The 18829-nt window shown below is 34.5% G+C and overlaps 1 protein-coding gene across 1 annotated transcript in view; it reads right to left on the bottom strand.

Moving 5' to 3' along the window:
- Positions 1-18829, bottom strand: part of TTC7B (tetratricopeptide repeat domain 7B) — a 120547-nt gene that overhangs the window by 76504 nt on the left and 25214 nt on the right. The window contains exons 4-6 of the mRNA XM_068192608.1: positions 13140-13270; positions 12056-12177; positions 1528-1606 (exon numbers count right to left, since the gene is read on the bottom strand). Coding sequence (XP_068048709.1) covers positions 1528-1606; positions 12056-12177; positions 13140-13270 — 332 coding nt within the window. The remainder of the gene's footprint in view (positions 1-1527; positions 1607-12055; positions 12178-13139; positions 13271-18829) is intronic.

Here is an 18829-nt window from a genome sequence, read left to right as displayed (position 1 = left end):
CCACCCCTCATGCACCACTCAGGGAATGGGAGGGTAGGGAGAGGAGGTAGAAGAGTCACAAGTCAAAGACTGAAGTTGAACCTGAGAAAACGGGGTGGAAGGAAGGTGTTTCAGTTTTTGTCTTTGTTTCTCACCATCCCACTCTCTTTTAAGTGACAATAAATTAATTTCCTCCAAGAAGAGCCTGTTTTGCCTGTGATAGTAACTGGTAAGCAAACTCTCTGCCTTTATCTCACACCTATCTCAGACCTTTTCTAGCTTATTTCCTCCCCATGTGTTAAGGAAGGGCAGCTGGGCGAGCATGTGGCAGCCAGACAAGATCAACCCACCACAGAAGGTTATGGTCTGTGGGCTGAATGGGGCTTCTGACAACTCATACTTGAAGGTGCTGGTGTTAGCTACTGTTAAAGCCAGCAAAAATGAAACAAGGTTGAAAATCAGCATGAAAAGATTTATTTTGACCAACTATTATTGCCACCACATATTGAACCACAGAAATACTTACACAAATATTATTAAATTAAATAATATTAATTTAATACTAAAGCTTTTAAGTCATCCTATAATCCATAACTATCAGGTTAATCTCCTCATTAATGTTTCACACACATGCATAGACCCTCCACGACTACATATCACGATGATGAAAATTCAAAGATTTTCTACTGGGGCAGTAGAAAGAAGGCAAGATCTAAATTTGCATCAGAATTGGCAGCATTTCCCAGAAACATTTCCCAAAAAAACATGTGTAATATTTAAGTCACAGACAGCACCATAAGATCTGCATCTTCCACCTTAACTCCTATACCATAATAAGTCTTTCATCTTTTTCTATTAAAATTTGCAATGCTATCCCTCTCCATTGGAAGTCTATTATGAAATAATTTTAATATATTTACTAGGAATCAGTTATTGAACGAATTAAGAAATCACTTACCTTCCTTACTACCAGTTTGGAAGTTTTAAAGGCCCACTATTAGGAAACTAATCTAGAATATTTTGAAAATAATTACATGATAGTAAAAGATAAGAGCCTCTATTTTTTATTATATAAAAGATTCAAGCTTCTGACAATATAGGTAACAAATCTTCATGATTTTGCTTTTATGGTTTTCCTTTAAGAGGCTTTATAACTTGATAGCCTTCAACTTAATAGAAACCACACAAAAACAATGTATTCTGTTCTCACCCCCACTACCTTACAAAGACATAAAACTACATTGACTCATAAATAGGGCATTTATAATTAAGGTTGAAAGTATGGTCAGAGACCCATCAGGTTTTAATTATAACCACAAGCAAGAAAAAGGAATAGGGGGGAGACTGGGTACCAAACAGTCCTTACTTTAATAATTCATTTATCATCCTTAAGCCAGGAAATGTAACCTTGTAAAGTGTTGGATAACAGGTCCTTATCAATATGCTAAGTATCCAGCTATTTGTCTCTAAGTCATCCACTATATTTGTGCTTTCTCTGCCTATAGAAATTCAGATGCTACAATAGGAAAGTGGTTTAACATAACTTACCATTCGCAGATTTTGTGTAGTTCTTGTTTCAACAGCTCTTAGTAACTCTCTAAATCTACCAACTCCTCTTGTCAAGTTCCTGTATATAAACATAGAATTTGACAGTATTCCAACTTGGATAAAGTAACACCTCAAAATATTACTCAATAAAGTTGTTAAAATCCATGCTACCTTTTTTTTTCCTTTCATAGCCTCACTGCCTTTCTGTGAGATAGATATATAGAGATAGAGATACAGACAAATTCATCTGGGAACCTCACCACTGATTACTATAACAACATTCCCTGACAGTTTATTGAAAAAAGAAACATTTTCATGATCAGTAGACAGATCAAGGGAAAGCAAGGAAAAAACAAGAAGCAACCACCTCAAAAAGAAAAAAGACAAAACAAAGTTGTTCTCATTGCTACAGTAGTTTTAGGTTTCAATTACATTAGGCTTCAAGTATAAACTTTGAAAAAAACCCCCATTTTAGCTGCCTCTTGACACTTTAAAACAGGGAGATTAAAAAAGAGTAAATCTTGTAACCCCGAAAGCAAGACAAAGCATAAAATGTTGAACTCCTTTTCAAAAGGTTAAGAGCACAAACACTTTAAGGCCCACTGTGTGGCCAGAAGAGGACTGGGGGATCAGTGTTCTGTTCTTGACTCTGACTTGCTTTTCACGTGGCTTCTGCTACCCAAGTTTCTCCATCTACACCTCTTCCACATCTGCTGCCTAAAGAGCTTTGGCAGAGATTCAAGACCCTCAGAGGCATCATTGATACTAACAATTTCAGCAGCTCTGAACTTTCTTCTCAAACAATAGATTATATTGAATGGTCTTATAGCTTTACCATTTTTTCATCTCTTAATCAGTTGTTTGGAGGTTTTATTGTACATAAAAGCAGTTGAGAATATAAACGCAGTTGAGAATATTTTATTTTATATTAATACAATTTGTCTTTGAACTGGTGAAGGACTGGGTTAGCTTTTTGCTGTCCTGAACAACTGAATTCTGCAACGTGAACACAACAGATAGGACAACCATTTCACTATTTCAGGTTTAGTTACAAAACAAAATTATGTGATCTAAAGTGTATTTTGTGTTAAATCACTGCTGTTACATCATATGTTGTCTTAAGGTATGATGTTATGTGCATTTACCTAAGACAGAGCCAAAAGAGAAAAGAAATATTACATATTGTCTAAGTTTTCTGTAAGTAAAAGCACTATTGCACTGCACTAAAAATCAGATGTTAAAACTGCCTTCCTTAGTCTGCTGGCTGTATTTAAAAATATGTTTAAAATACTGACTTTGGAACTGCAACTCTGTATAAATTCAAAAACAGCCAGTATTTTTATATAGATATTTTCTTTCAATTCAGTTGCAGAATATCTGAAAGTAGTGTTTGATGCAAGAGATCTTGCTACAGGACTGTGGAACTCCTGTCACTTTACCTAGAGACCTACTAATTTATTTTACTCTTCAGATTACATGACAGCACTCATCTCTGTTCTGTTTTACATAATAAAGGATTTTCAGGATATTTCAGAAACTTTCGTTTCCACACATCTTTCACTAGCACAGGCATCACCTTTCATCAGCACAAGTTCACCTTCTATACTACTTTTATATAAAAGCTCATTTTAAAAGCAGTAGCATTTTCAAGTAACAAAACCCATATGAATGGTTGAAAGTAATGCCAAAGAATGCCACCAGTTGGCTTAAAAGAAATAATCACCAGTCACACAAGACATAAAAATTGTTTGTAAAAAGCCCACGTGCTATAGCAGAGCTTGACCATAGAGGGACCAGCTACTACATACTAAAGAAAATTCATCTTGTGCAAATATCTGCTATGAAACAACTGCGTGAAAAAATATATTAATTTATACATTTCAAACAGGCAGCCTCAAAAGGTGATGACTATTACACCAACTTCATACACTAAGGAAGGACAGAAAGTCATTAGGCCAGATTTCAGAAAAACCTCCAAACTCATTTGAAGCTGGATACATTCAGCACTTTTGTAAAGCCAAAATACATATCATTCAGTAATACCACATTCCAAATATTTTAGAGAGCCAAATCCAGCCCACTGGAATCCCGGTTTTAAGTCCTCTGGTCTAAGTGGGTATTTCTCATGAATGGAGATCTCTCTCAAAGACTGTATTGCAAAGTCACAAATGTGTCCTTATAACAAGATTTAAAAAAAACCAACCAAACAAAGCAGATTTGCCACAAAACTGAAATGTTCCCTGCAAAACTGTTGAAAAAGAGTTATGAGCAAGTTACTTGTCAGCTTGAAATTTTATTTTCCCAGTGCAGATGAAACACATACTATGTAGTAGAACTTCAAATCACAATAACTTCATTAAATTTTAGGAATTGGCATTTTTTCCATATGAAGCTTATGTCTTTTGATGCGTTACAAGAACAATAACAAAACACTTTATGAAAATGCATGCAACTTTCACAAGCTTTTGAACACTTCATGACAGGTTACTTTTAGTTACCCATTACACTTTTTTAAGCATCTGCAAGGCACTGAAACTTGTGACTGAAGTTCTACTGTATCATGGAAAAAGCAGTAAGATTGTACAAGAAAAAAAGCAGTTAAAACAGAGAATTAGCTTTTGCTTCATAAAGCATTTAACAGGGATCCACTGCACACATCAACACAAACACAAAACAGATTTGTCAAGCATCTTCTACATGAAATCTACTTAAAAAAAATACCTCAAAACTACAATATAATCACCCTAAAATTGAGTTAAATGCTTTTAGAGACAAGAAATGAAGCAAAATACACCATTAATAATATGGTAGATCTCCACACCAAACTGCTTTTAGCAAAGTACATTTCCTGTGTTTGTTAACAGTTTGTAACGTTGAGAAGAGTGGTGGCTGCTCTGGCACATGGCTTTCCTTCCTAGCCTGGGACACACACAGCTTTTACTCCCTGTGCTGATGGAATGCCAGAGCAAAAGGGCACATTAACTTAGACAGCAATGTCCCACAGTGTCTGTAAACGACTTTGAGATCCCCTCCTTTCAGCGACAGGGACTTTTAAGGTACATTACCATTCACTTGGAACTGACACGTTTTCAGCGATCTCAGACAAGACAAAGACAGCCCACAGACGGACACTGATAATTACGTACTTGTGTGTTTATATGACTGCCTCCTGCCAAAACATGCTCAAATCAACTCCTTTGAATTCTATCTGCCCCATGTTCAAAGACAATTAGAATGTTTACTGCCTTAAATCTTCGAGAAAAACACCCCTACTTTGACTCTTTAGGTAGCAATCTGCCAGTTAGGCTGAAAACCGAGACATGCCTTTAGGGCCTGTTTGCATCATTGTATCTATATATTTGCACCCTAAACCCCAACTATTCCATCTCAGAAGCTAATGAATTACTCTGATACAAGGTCAGCTTTTAGGCTCCTTAAAAATTTTCAGACAGTATTTCAATTTAGAATAATGCAAATACCTTAACTTCACCTATACAAAGGTGCTCACTCCTAAATAGAGACAGAAATTATAACTGTAGATATAATACAAGCAAAGTGCAGGAAAAAAATTAAAGGGCACAAAGGATAAACCTTCAAGGCAGGATCAGAAAACGTGTATATAAGCATGAAGGCCAGCAGTAGCAAACTATAGGCACAAATATATTTGTCACCATCATCACCAAGAAGTTTCTTGGTTTTAAAAAGCATGTTTAGCATCAGACAACACAGTGCTTTGGCATTACTGGTCCAGATAAAACTTACCCTCACTAATACTTCTTATTTTTGTGGTTTTAAACACACGTAAAAAGTAGAAAAGAATGAAAGAAACTGGTCAACAAGAAGCAGTCTATGTTTGAATGACATTAGGATAAAAACTCCACTATTCCCTATAACAAAATTAGTGAGATCTAATCACAGTATACTCAAAACAGACTAAAAAAGGAATGTTTGAAAATTAACCTTGAAAGGTTGGTAACATTCATTTACTCTGTACTTACAGCATGTTTTGATAATATCTTCTCAAATACTGAGACGGGCTTCGTTTGTCAGGCACTTCCTTTATGCTTCTCAGTCAAAAACCCCAAATATTTAGTCTACCACTGCCTTTTAATGATTAAAAATTTAATTAGAATAAATTTTTGCATACTGAGCTATACCAAACCTCACCTGCTCTGCAATCTGGTGGCTAAACTGTCAATGCTTTTCCCATTTAAGAGAGAAAAGCACATCCAGAACCACGCTGGTGAATAGGCTGAGCTAGTCATACTGCCCTATTACTTCATTGCTGAGACTTACTATACCACATTTTTAAAATATTCATATTTTAAAAAGGAGAGAAACCAATAACAATGAAAGCTACAGGGTTTGACCAAAGCAATGAAATACAAGTTGCTTTTGGAACTGAGCTCACTTCCATCTTCTCTTGTGCTTTCTCTTTCTATCTGTATTTATAAACAGAAAAAGAAATGCAGTGTTTGTAAACTCATAGGTACACTGCAAGTTTTAAAGTTTGGGGTTTTTTCTCCCAAAAATTCAAATATGAAAGGAAAGAAAGGAATTATTTTAAAGGTAAGGAGTAAGGGCAAGTGAAACTCTTAATATGCATGCCAATCAGAACAGTGACATTTCAGTAACTTCAGTATCACTGACATGCTTAGAAAAAAATGTAACTATTAAAATCCATACACTCTATTACTTTTAGCCAATTAAGAGTCATTTACACAGTATTAAGGCCAGTAACAATTTCACATTAAAAGAAGTTACTACATAAGCAAAAAGCAAGAAATGTGACAAATCAAGAGATTAATTCTTAAGCTGTAACAGAACATCCCAATACCGAGGTATGCCATTTACCATACTGCTTTATATAGCCCTACAAAGATTAAATTTAAAAAAAAATTAAAAGGACTGCAATTCTATAGCTCAGTTCCATAACTTTATTAAAGGCCTGACCAAATGGACAAGACTACATACTCTGCCCAATGGATGGTGCTTTGGATGATTGTGACTAATGTCTGAATCGGTTTTCTGTCAGGTTTAAGAAGGTGGAGAAGTGTGACTTAATCCACAATTAGAAAAACATCCTGGTAAGCACTTGGATACCTATCTACAAGAGGTAATATAGCTGCAACTTCAGACAGTTCTGTTTTCCCACTCTTCCTTTCATACTTAAACTTTCAGTACACCCATAATATTATATAATTTTCACAAAACATTAATTAACACTGGACATTATTTGCTGCATAAAATGTAGAAAATCCCTAATTTGCTGCCAGAATCTAAACTACTCCTTTAAAAAAGTCTACTGAAAAAAATTATCATGTCATACTTCTCATTTTATCCATTGTTATTTTATGCAGAAAGAAAAATCCTAGATATCTCAAATTTGCTACAGAAGATCATGTTTGCTTGATGCTTGAAAGTTCTTTAAAGATATTCGAGCTTATAAATAAAACATCTTCAGTGTGCCATTAGAGCTACACAAGTCTAAGTATTTGAAAAAGCCCAATCAAGCAGCAATTCTGGCATTCATGCATTCAAAATGAAAACACATGCTGCCTAGACTGCAGTTCTACTGGTAGTTAGTCCACCTAATGGCTCACAACCTGAAGAGGAAGATCTCATCCTCCCCATTCTCATCTCGTAGTGTTTGCTCCTGTAGTGTTTGCTCCCTTTTCCCACCATTCTTCCTTCTTGGTATCTTCCTCCTCTCAATTGCATGGTCCTATCTCTTTTCTGACAGCCATACCAGCCATTATCAACCTTCCAGTGAATCAATTCTCACCAGAATGACAGAAAGCTATGATTTCTTTGACAACAAAACTCCACAGAAGAACCAAACAAGCACCTGAACCAGCAAAAGGCTAACAAGGAAAATGCACACTAGGAGGGTAGGAGGAGGGTGGGTCTGGGGAAAATGACAATAGTAACTTCTCTGCAGAGTGGAAAAACAAGAGCACTAAGCAGAGCAGTAAAATGAGCATTTTGAGGGGAGCAGGGGAAGTGTATGAAATATTAACTCCCCTATTTGAGGATCCAAAACCATTTTGTTTGCCAGCCATCACAATTCAACATAAAACCAAAACCTTCAATCTGATACTTGCAAATGCAGTCATCAGCCACTGTCAGCAAGACATGTGGTACATGGGCTAAAAAATGCTAAGTATCTTCTTGGAAAAAGTGAGCTGGAGTCAAATTCCACCTACAAATTATTAAGAGTATAGTCTTGAACATAACTCAGATACTAACATTACTCTTTCACTGTTCTTTGTATAACCAGTTATTACAAAAGTTGGTAAGATTTTGAATAAAAGTAATTCCTTCATGTTTATATCCACCTTAGTCTTCCATGTAACACTGCCGGGTTTCCCACCTGTAACTTCACAAGGGACTCTTGTTTTCAACTTTTGAAGTTAGGACACAATTCTGAGCAATAAACATACAGTAAAGGTTTGAAAGAGAAAGCATTCATAATGGATTATTTTATCTTGAATATCTGAGGGAATAATAATTTCCTACCATGTTCAAATGAAGTTTTTTCAATGAAAACTAACAGGTGAGAACAGCATTGGAAATAAGGATGAGGAAAGCATCTGATATGACAGACAATAAAGTATCCTTTGAAAACTTATTTTTGCTAGGAATCACAGAGAAATTATTTTTGTTCCTGTCTTGAATATATTCCTGCCTTTAGCTTCCTAACCACACAAACACAAAAGCAGGCATACAGAAAACAAAGCTGTGTTGAAAACTGCAACAGCAGTGATTTTGTTTGCTTTCCAGCACACAGCAGAGATATTTTACATATAAGAAATGTGATACTTTGTAGGATTTCAATGTTTTCATCTTACTTTCTATTCTTTACTTAAACACCAACTTGTTTTGAGAGTGATGTAGGATGTGCAACAGGATTTCAAGAGATGCAGAGTGATGGATATCTAGAACTATATTCTAATACAGCAGAGAGCTGATCTTACAGGATCTTCAGGTGCATTTATGTCAAGCATTTACATAAATTTTTCTCTCATGGATTTCATCCCAGTAAAGTCCCTATCTGTGAGCACTGTATGGATATACATGTGGAACAGAAGCACCTATAGAATGCCTCCCATCCACTGTTCCTCTCTCACCAGAAAGAGAGCAATGTTCTTATGTTATTTCTGTTATATGCTATAGTGAAAAGAAAAAAACAGATAAAAGAAATTCTACATAGTTAAGTACCATACTCTAAGGAGTGATTTTGTTGTGCTTGTCAAACATTTAAAGTCAATATAAATCAATTATCTCAATTATAAGAAAAAATGAGAAAAATTGGTTGATGTTTTTTTATTTCTTTTCTTCAGGGCTAATTTTCTATGGAGAAGAAGCCAGTCTATAAGAAACAACTTGCTGGAGGAGACTGGGAATGTCTTGATTTACTGTGACTGTGCCAGCACACAGCTCCTTGAGGGTACAGATCATCTCTGGGATCTTCAGGTTTTGACTGAGTAGTGAACCATGATGGAGACTAGACCAAACTGCTGTCTGGATCCAGAGCAATATTCTTGGAGGGGATATAAAATAAAGGAGGAGCCAAAAAAATAGCTCTGAAAGCTAGGAAAGTCTGTTTTTCACATGATGGCCTCCTTATTTTAAATTTCAGGCAAAATGCCATTTTGCTTCAAGATCATACATTTCCAGTATATTTGTGAACATTACTACCTCAAAAAATAAAAACCATAAATCAGACAAAATTTACTTGTAAATCTCACAACACAAATACTAGGATAGAAGAAACACTGGGTACCTAAAGAGCTGTCCTTTCTCAGGGGCATTGTACTTGAAAATAGCTATGTTAAATACCAATGTCAAAGTTCCTGTGCTCGCAGCTTTTTTTGGAAAAACATCAAGACTTTGAACTCCTTCAATATGAAATTACAAAGCAACTACTATACAAGTTATGTAATCAGCCTGAAAGCATGGAAAGTTACATTTCAGAACATTTTTTTAAAAACTCACAAATCCTACTCTAAGTTTTAGAACAACTTCCTCAACTTCTTTGTTACACATTTCCAAGGTGAAATGTTCCTCATGTCCCAAGTGAAAAATGGGTACGTAGTTTGTTTCTTTAATAAAATTCTGTACACTTCAGAAGAAACCATTTATTTCAGTTTTGTGTCTTATTAGCACTAAACTAACACTTTTCTGGTTCAGATTATTTCCACTTCAATTTTTATTTTTTTTTTGCTAATTGCATTTCCATGTATTTTCAAAATACCACCACTTAGCAGAAAGGCTAAGTTAAGTTTCAAGCACTTCCTAGTTTTTTATACAAGATAATGCATACCTGAAAGATAATCACTGAATCCTCTATAAAATCTTGATTATTCAACTTAAAAGAAAATCTCTGTACAGTTAACAAATGAAAGGGAAATTTGAAGTAGATCAACCAACTTTGTAGGTAAGCAGCAATACTCCCTATGTTTCTGTTAAAATTATGATCTTCCAGCTCATATAAAAGTTATCTTATTTTCTTTTCTGGTTTGAAACTGACACACATGTACAAAGATGATTTCAGATTACATTCAAACTTGAAGTATGTTGCTAAGTTTCCTGGAAAGATCTCAAATCTACTTTCTATAACCTAACATCAGGAGGGATGACACATTTAAAAATGAAACAAAACATCTTTAAAATAGATTTATTAAAAAGCAGGCTATAATTTGTCCCTATTAGAAGTATATATTTGAAGTTCTCTTCAGTTCTGGTAAACTCAAGTTAAAAAATGAAAAAAATAAAAAAAACAATCCCTAAAAGTAGCCACATAACAAGCAGCCTGGAACAATGACCATATTAGGAAATACTGAAAGAACTGTGATTGACTCTGAATTAAGGAAGGAAACTAATGGATGTAACATCAGGAATATGCAAAATAATGATTGTCACAGAGCTATTTTTCCTAACACCTTGCTTCATATCATACCACAAAAAAGTACCACTGGCCAACGGAACCAGAAGAAGAAATTCAAAATTCTATATATAACGTGCAATTTGCTTATAAACTGCAAGTGACCACTGTACTAAAGACTGCAAAAAAAAAAATATATATGCTTGTGTAGGAGTTAGCAATATCACCAACAACTTCACTGTGAAGAATTAAAATGCACATAGAATAAAATCACATTTCAAAGCTCACACCAGATGAGCTGATACGGTCTAGGAAAAACACTCCTGTCTGAATATTCCTTAACAATCCACTGCATGACCTTTTTTGTGCAGTTGCTTTTTGTTTTCTTCATTAATTGCAACCTGCTATGTCTACTGCTCGTTGGTTTTACACAAAACATGTCAGATTAAATGCACCATTTCCATCCCTGGCCTTCAATCAAAATTCTTCAAAATGTGGAATTCTTAGCTTATTCTTAACCATGACTGCTACTGGGATTTTTGCAGTAACTGTATTTTATTTATTTTTTTGTGCAGATATGTAAACAGAGATCTTATTTTTAGTTCTGGTAAATGAAAAAAATCAGCTTTCAGAACATTCCATTCCTCCTGCAATTAAATTATGAAAACAGAACTAAAGTGTACGTCTCAGATCATGTTATTGCACCACTACTTCAATACTTTAAGAAAGAGATTTCAGAAGTATAGTGATCATTTCCATGTGGAAATTCCTGAACAGCTTAAAACTCAGGTAGATTTTTTTACCCTACCTTCAGTACATTAAAATCTCGAACTCTTTACAGACACTGCATGATTTCCTTCATCTCTGGTTTATGTATTTGAAACAATAAGAAACATTTTTGGTATAAAACAGTAGTCCCATCAAGAGTTCCAGTATTTCAATAAAATCACATTTTCCTAATGAAATAAGAAGCCCCAGACACAAGGTTTTCAACTACGTGATTTCAACAAATCTCAGAAATGTACTTAAAACCCATTTATGCCGAGTTTTGAAGTTATTAAAAATGCAGAGTTGTATTCTTTTTCTCATTCTGTGTGGTAACTGAATTTATTTTTACACTTTTAAGCAAAGCCTTATTTAAAATAAACTATAAAGGAAGTCCCATGCAGAATCTAAAGGGATCTACAGAGCAGGTGCAATAAAGATTGTATACTTGTATACATACTGTTGATCTTCATGCACATTTATCCTGCAGCATAATGTTAAAATAAATGATAACTGAAGAGATTTGGAAAAAAATTACAAAATCAAAATTATAAAAATCAAAAGTTTCAATATGTTGACAATCACTCTTTAACCGTGTTCGATAGTAAATTTCAAATAGTTAAAGCTTAAGGTAGTTTTAAGTTCTTACATTTAGTAAGCAAAACTATAAAATGTTTTCTGTGACTAAACAATTTTCCAATATGTAAATAAATACAATATGGGCAGCCTTACTATTTTAAACAAAATGTTACTACTTTATTAATAAGAGACCTCACTATTACAGAATCCACAATTGCTAAAAATGATGCCCAGTTAAATCACAAATACAAAACCTAAAAAAAAAGTAAACACAATAAAAGAAGACTCAAATCTCACCCATTCTTGAAATACAGAACATGTGCTCTCTGAAGTCCTGTTTCCAGGAAAAAACCAAGCTCTTGTTCATGTGCAGTGGGCCCTGGCTTAGGGCTTCTGTTTTGTATGTTGGCATTAATTACCTAAGAGAACACAAGAAAAGGGGGGAAAAAAGTGTATTTAGAAATAAAAACCTTAAAATCAAGGTTTGTGTACCTTTCCATGGAAGCTAATATTTAATATTGGAGAAATCTTTGCCATTTGTAGGTGGTAGCTAGTAGACCATTTCTAGCTTTACCTCCATTGCCACCTAAATATAAACCCTCTTGTTCTTGGCTATACCCTTAGAGATAATTTATTTACCAAGTAGAAATAATGCTATTTACCAAGTAGAAATATTGATAAGCAATATTTTATAATACCTTTTCAGAAATTTTTGTGAAGAATGGTATATAAAAGAGAAGATTATGAAAAAGCATATTTGCAACCTTATTCAGTAGCAGGAGGTGATAGTATTCAAAAATCTAAAACTCCTGTTAGGGTAGAAAAGACTGCTGCAGAGAGCAGTAAGAAGATTAAAAGCTATCTCCAGAGTGATTAAAAAAAAAAACAATTTAGAAATAATTGTATTACATTAGAATTAAAAATGCTGTCAAAATGTAATCTTATCAGCTTTCAGTGCACGTGGTCTATCAGCCACTACAAAACAATAATAAAACAGCAAAAACCCTCAAAAATAAAAACCTGTATGTATTTAAAAACCAGTATTAATTACTTTTTCCCTCCATCACACTGGTTTTCTTTCCCCTTTCTTCTGTTTTTCACGACCCTAGATGTGTCTTATAACTCCTTCAAAGACAGCTGTCAAGTGACAGGCCTGAGGCTTGCAAGCAATGGGTCTGAAATAGGATCAGATGGAAATTGCCAGCTCACTTTACTCTAACAGCATTCACAAGCCAAAGAACAGAGCCCCAGGTGTACCTCAAAGTCTACATAAAAATCAATAGTGTATAACTCCTAGAAATAAAGGGCCACACAAATTTCTTTAAAAAAGGCATTTATATCAATCTTTAAATCTTCAGTTTAGAAAATCATCCCAGCTTACCCTTTCTATCTCCTGAAGGTACAGGAGAGCAATATCCCCAGCCTTCTCATAGCATGTAACAATTTCTTGTTCACGGTCCACATGGAGATTGCTCGCTGAGGAAGATATTGGCAGCTTCTCAAGACAGAGACCTTAGGAGGCAAAAAAAAATTCAAACAAAGCATTAAAAACTAATGTCATATAATATTAATAGTTAAAACATAGTCCAGGTTAAGCCTCTTTAGTCAGGGGAAGAAACAAAGGAAATGAAGGTATGGTCTCCTAAAACAGACACTAATAAATATATAAATGAAAATCACTCCTCCTTAATAATTATAAATCCAGAAGCAGCATTTTTTTAAAGCAATTTTGATTTAAAAGGCATTATGACAATCTACCATAAAAAATATATAGTGCCCTTCTATACCAGTTTTACATTACTATGTTTTCACTTTTCCAGAATGATCATAGAAACCAAGGTAGAGTGATGAAAGGCACTCAAGGTAATATTAGTCAGTCACCATGCAAGACAAAAGTATCCATAAAAACAAATACATTTAAAATAAACAATGTGTTAGGAAGTGTAATTTTTGTATTTAAATTTATAAGAGTTAGTTCACTCTCATCAAGGCCATGTAAGTCTTTTCTGCTCAGGATTTACCCAGCAAATACATTAAGTATTGCTTTGAAGCAAAAAAAAAAAAAAAAAAAAAAAAAAGAATCTTCACTTGTCTCAAATAAAAAAATCCAACAACTCTTACTAATCAATACTAACTCCTACACAAGTTACAGCTGTTTTCAAGAAAATTTAAATGCTGGAAAGGACCTTGAGAATATAAATCCTTTTATCTGATGGAGGAAACAACCAACCCCTGACACTCGTCTAACGTGCTCTTAAAAGCTTCTGACAACAGGGATGCCCTGACCTTCAGATGCAAATTACCACAGAGCTCAACTATTCTCACAAATAGTATTTTTCCTAGTTCTTGAATCTCCCTCTCTAGATTAATTACTTTGATTCATCCTCACAGAGAGGCTATTCAGTTCTTCACAAAACACTGCAAGTTAGAGCATGGTGCCAATAACACCAAGGTCATGGGCTTGATCCCCCTATGGGCCATTCATGTACAAGTTGGACTCCATGATCCTTCTGGGTCCCTTCCAACTCAGAATATTCTTTGATTCATCTAGAGAGACAGACATACTCACAAGAAAAAATATCAATTCTCACCAGTTTCTCTTTTCATGCTTCCTTGACAGCTAATAATTTTTATCTTCTCTGGACACTCTCCAACTGGTTACCTCTACCTTGACTCACTGTGCCAAAATGGGATACATGGCTTCACTTGGAGGCCTCAACTGCACAGAGCAGAGAAGATGAAAAACTTCTGGTTTTCATAAGGGATACTTTTAAAAAAAGTATTAAAAATCAGCTGAACTTTGGTGCCTTCCCTTACATAATAGTAAAAATTATCTTCCACTTATGATCTGCAACAGACTACCAGCTCATATCCTTCAAGCCAACTATTTCATCTTATATTTATTTGAATAATTAATTGCATTTGCAGTAGCACTTTCCACATGTTAAGAGATTAGCAGTTTAGTTCCACATGTTTAGAGCTAGCAGTAAATGCCAGCTCTAAAATGCCTTCAACTACTCCCACATTAATATAATCCACAATTTAAATTACTGTATTCTCTATTCATCGTTGAAAGTTTTGAGAATCCATTGCTGGAGAAAAAAGCAAAAAACATAACAAAATACATACTTATATATTGGGCATATGTCTGTAGAATGCCAAGTAGTATAAATCCAGTTTGGAGAACAGTTTATCAAAGGATTTCTGTCAATCAATACTGTACAGTCAGTATAGTATGTTTCATTACAATTACAAAAAAATCCCAAAAATCAACTTAGGAAGACACAGCTACATAACCTGGAGTTTATTTATTGATAAACTCAGAAATACCTGCAGCCTCCAGATTATTTCAGAATATCTATTAAGTTAGTATATGTAAAAGTGTAGTTTATATGCATAAAAAAAACATCATGCCAGATTTCTGGCTTGAGAGAATGCTTTAAGTCTGTATCACAGTTTGTTGGCCACCTTTACCCTCCAGATCACCCTATTACCAGTACAAACAACACAGATCTTACAGCTTTATGTGCTATACATCCAGTTAACACAAAATCCTGAATCCAGTACTAAAACCCCTGCTAAAGACAAAGTAACATCCAATATACTTTTCAAAAGAACTTTGCATTCCTAAAGTGCAGTAAACACACAAATTGTCTGTCTCTTAAAAACTGCTAAACCTGAGTACAACAGACACTGGGTGTTTCTGACATGTCATAGTTTTCACCTAGTGTACCTCTAGAAGTTAACTATATTTGTGAATAGTCCAGAGTAGCCAACTAATCTGCTTTTTTTCAAATTTTCAATCAAATCACAAACATCCAATAAATTTTTAGTACCAACAAGTCATAGACCCTAAAGCAGCAAGGCTTAACTACAGAAAAAAGTCAGGTCTCCTTGTACTACAGTAGGTTTGAAGAGAGTCTCTGAAAAGAAGATCTAAATGTAAGGTTGTTACTGGATAGAAAGTTTGCTGTGTCCTACATGAACACCTTCAAACAGTAAATGCACTGCAATAAACACATCAAATGACTGAAAGCACCAGGTAATTTGTGTGTGAATCACTCCTCCACATTCCTCTCTCCCACACATGAACAGCCAATGCCCCCAAGTCTCCTACATCAAGCAAATTACTCAACTATTTGTAGATCTGAGTCAGATCTATTCTTTCTATTTTTACAGCCATATTTATGGCCATAACTATAATATTTAAATCTGAAAAACTCACTATAAAGACATTTTCTTATTTTAGCTGAGAATTTTTATTATGACATGAAAACACCTCAGTGTTCAGCCAGAAATTTTAAGTAATGCAGCAGGGACGCATTAAATTTTCAGTGTTCTTTGATGAAGTACCGAATACTACTTCTAAGAGAAACGCTACTATATAACTAGTATTCACTTTTTTTTTCTGGTATGTTTATTAACCCCAGGAAATTATATATATTTTAAGCATGTCATGTTTTGGGGAAGGAAGTTTATTTGGAGATCTATTCTGAAATGACCATTTAAAAGAATGGTTTGCATGCTGTATTGTTTCGATGACACAGTAAAAATTGCAATTTAATGCTGTATTCACAACGAAAACCTATCAACTAGAGGAGAAACCTTTAATAAATTATGGTTTTCGTAATTATGATTTTGTTAAAACAAGTCACTCCAGATGACTCATTTAATCTTTTTCTTAAATACAGATGAAATTTAATAAATAATGTATTAAAGTATATAAAAGTACTATTTAATTTTAAATTTATATACACAGCAACACAGCAATAACAATTACATGGTATACTGCCAGCTTCCTCATAAGAATTCTGAGAGATTAAAAGAAGTTAATTAAAATAGGGATCATTATATTATGCCCTCAAAACAAGAACAAGGACATGGTAACATACAGAATAGAGAAACACATGAAGTTCAAAAAAACACATATAACCCTAATTTATCTGCTGAAGTCTTGTCATAGAATCAGACAAGTCAATTGTCCCCTTTGTGATTCTTCCCACACCTGCTAGGCAGGAATCTGCTGCTCTCCCCCAAAAGGATAGGCAGTTCTTTAACTGTTTATACACTGCTTAGAGATATTTGGAAAAAAACTACAGGTTATTACTATAAAATGTTACTACATTTGCTGTAAAGGCCATAGCTATTGCTTTATTTAACTTTTATTTTGTTTGATTCTGCATTCAAGAATATCATGACAACTGGTATCACAAGTTGACTTTGATATTCAAAGCTTTTAAGTTTAATCCCTTCCAGTTAAAATAATTTTCAGATAAAAGCTTCCAACAAACTGGGTCAGTTTTAATTTGGGAAGACACTTATCTCACACATATCTAGTCCTGATATCAAGCAAGACGACTCCTGAGGGAAAAGAAAGTGAGAAGCAGTGAAACAAATACGAGTCCATACTAATTAAGCTAACATGTTTTGAAAGGTAACTCTAAATTGCTTGTCATAACAGCAGAAGAACAACAAACAGCATTTGGACAACAAAATAATATTCCTGATATTTAAATTATATAGTAACTTGCAAAGGTTTTCCTTAAATTTTCAAAAAGTTACCCATATTTTGTAAAATATTCAGAAAGCAAACACTAGACAGTTTTATCACTTGGAATAAGTGGCATTCTTATGTCTGTAGTCTCAAATCAGTGGTCGAGATTAAGCTAAGTAAACATTTTTTACAAATAGAAGACCAGGCCAGCCTTACCACCACATTTGCAGAAACTGACCACTACCCAAAAAAGAGGATGCCTTAGCAAGAACAAGCATCAAACTATTTTTAAGAAGTCCTCACACCCATTTTTATGTCAAAAAAACCCCAGACTTCAGTTCTGTAGGAAAACCAATTAAGCCACACTCCCATTTCACCATACAGAGTAAACCAAAAGTTACACAAAGGTCAAAAGGGAATCCACGGCACAGTTCAGATCTTTACATATACTATTACCACACAGACCACTACTGAGATCATTCCAAAAAAACCAACAAAACCACTTACAGTGTGTATCTGTGTATCTGTACTTATTGTGTATCTGAGAATCCTCCATGATCCCAGCTAGTACCTTCTCTGTATAAATTTTAGCGACCACAAATTATAATGGACCCCATTGTTCATCTACTGTTTCCAGTAGACAAATCAAAGGACAGAGGAAAAACAGTGAACTACTGGTTTATACTTAAGTTAATAAGCATGCTTTTTCAAGAGAGAGAGTTGCCTCAATACATAAAGATTTCTGGGTTTGCTTTCTGTTTTCCTTACATAGACATGTAAAACCCAAGTGTATTTTAGTATACAGTACTTTGTGTTCCCTATATATGATATACAAAGTGTTGATACATGATATGGTAAGTCTTCCAAATGCTGTACACAAAAAGCCCCTTTTCACCTCCTTCTAAAGAAACTTCATGTTTAGCATATTGTTATTGCTATCAAGGAACTCCCACATTTATTTATTTAAGAACTTAGAACACACACTGCTAATCTCACTGAAGGGAAAGATAAATTAAGTCCTCAATCAAAGATTTTTCTTGCTTGCAGAGGATTTTTTTCAGAGATTTTTTTAGAAAGTAAAGCATGAAGCTGTTTTTGTCTTCAATTCCCTATTGATATTTGCAAAGTAATTATTATAAAGGAAAAGAGAAACAGAATAAAGAGTAAGCAAATATATTTATAATAAACTACCTTTTACTTTTACAGTTACTCCAGATCCACTGTAGGGATTGCCTATTGCCTATAGGCTTAGACAATTTAAGGGAACAAAAATAATTTCTCTGATTTTTGAAGCACGTTGTACTACCCATCCCATTATGCCAAGACTTGAGGGAAAACGTCCCCAACTGTCAGAATGCAAAGTCTCCCATTTTATGGCTAGTTTCATACATGTGCTTTCCAGAAAAGGCCTCAGTAAAAGGCCAATATCCCCTTCTCTTAGCACACTAGATTTTAAGGGAAGCTCCTCTGGCTACCCACTCTTTTAAACACAAACTACTTACAGAGAATTAAATTCCACTCTAGACTAAACCCAGAGTAACATAAGCACAATTTTCAGGCAGAACAAAGCATTTTAT

Source organism: Anomalospiza imberbis, chromosome 6 (genome assembly GCF_031753505.1).
Source record: "Anomalospiza imberbis isolate Cuckoo-Finch-1a 21T00152 chromosome 6, ASM3175350v1, whole genome shotgun sequence".
Classification (NCBI taxonomy): domain Eukaryota; kingdom Metazoa; phylum Chordata; class Aves; order Passeriformes; family Viduidae; genus Anomalospiza; species Anomalospiza imberbis.
Note: the sequence above shows the minus strand (reverse complement) of the source record. Positions and strands in the feature narration are given on the sequence as shown.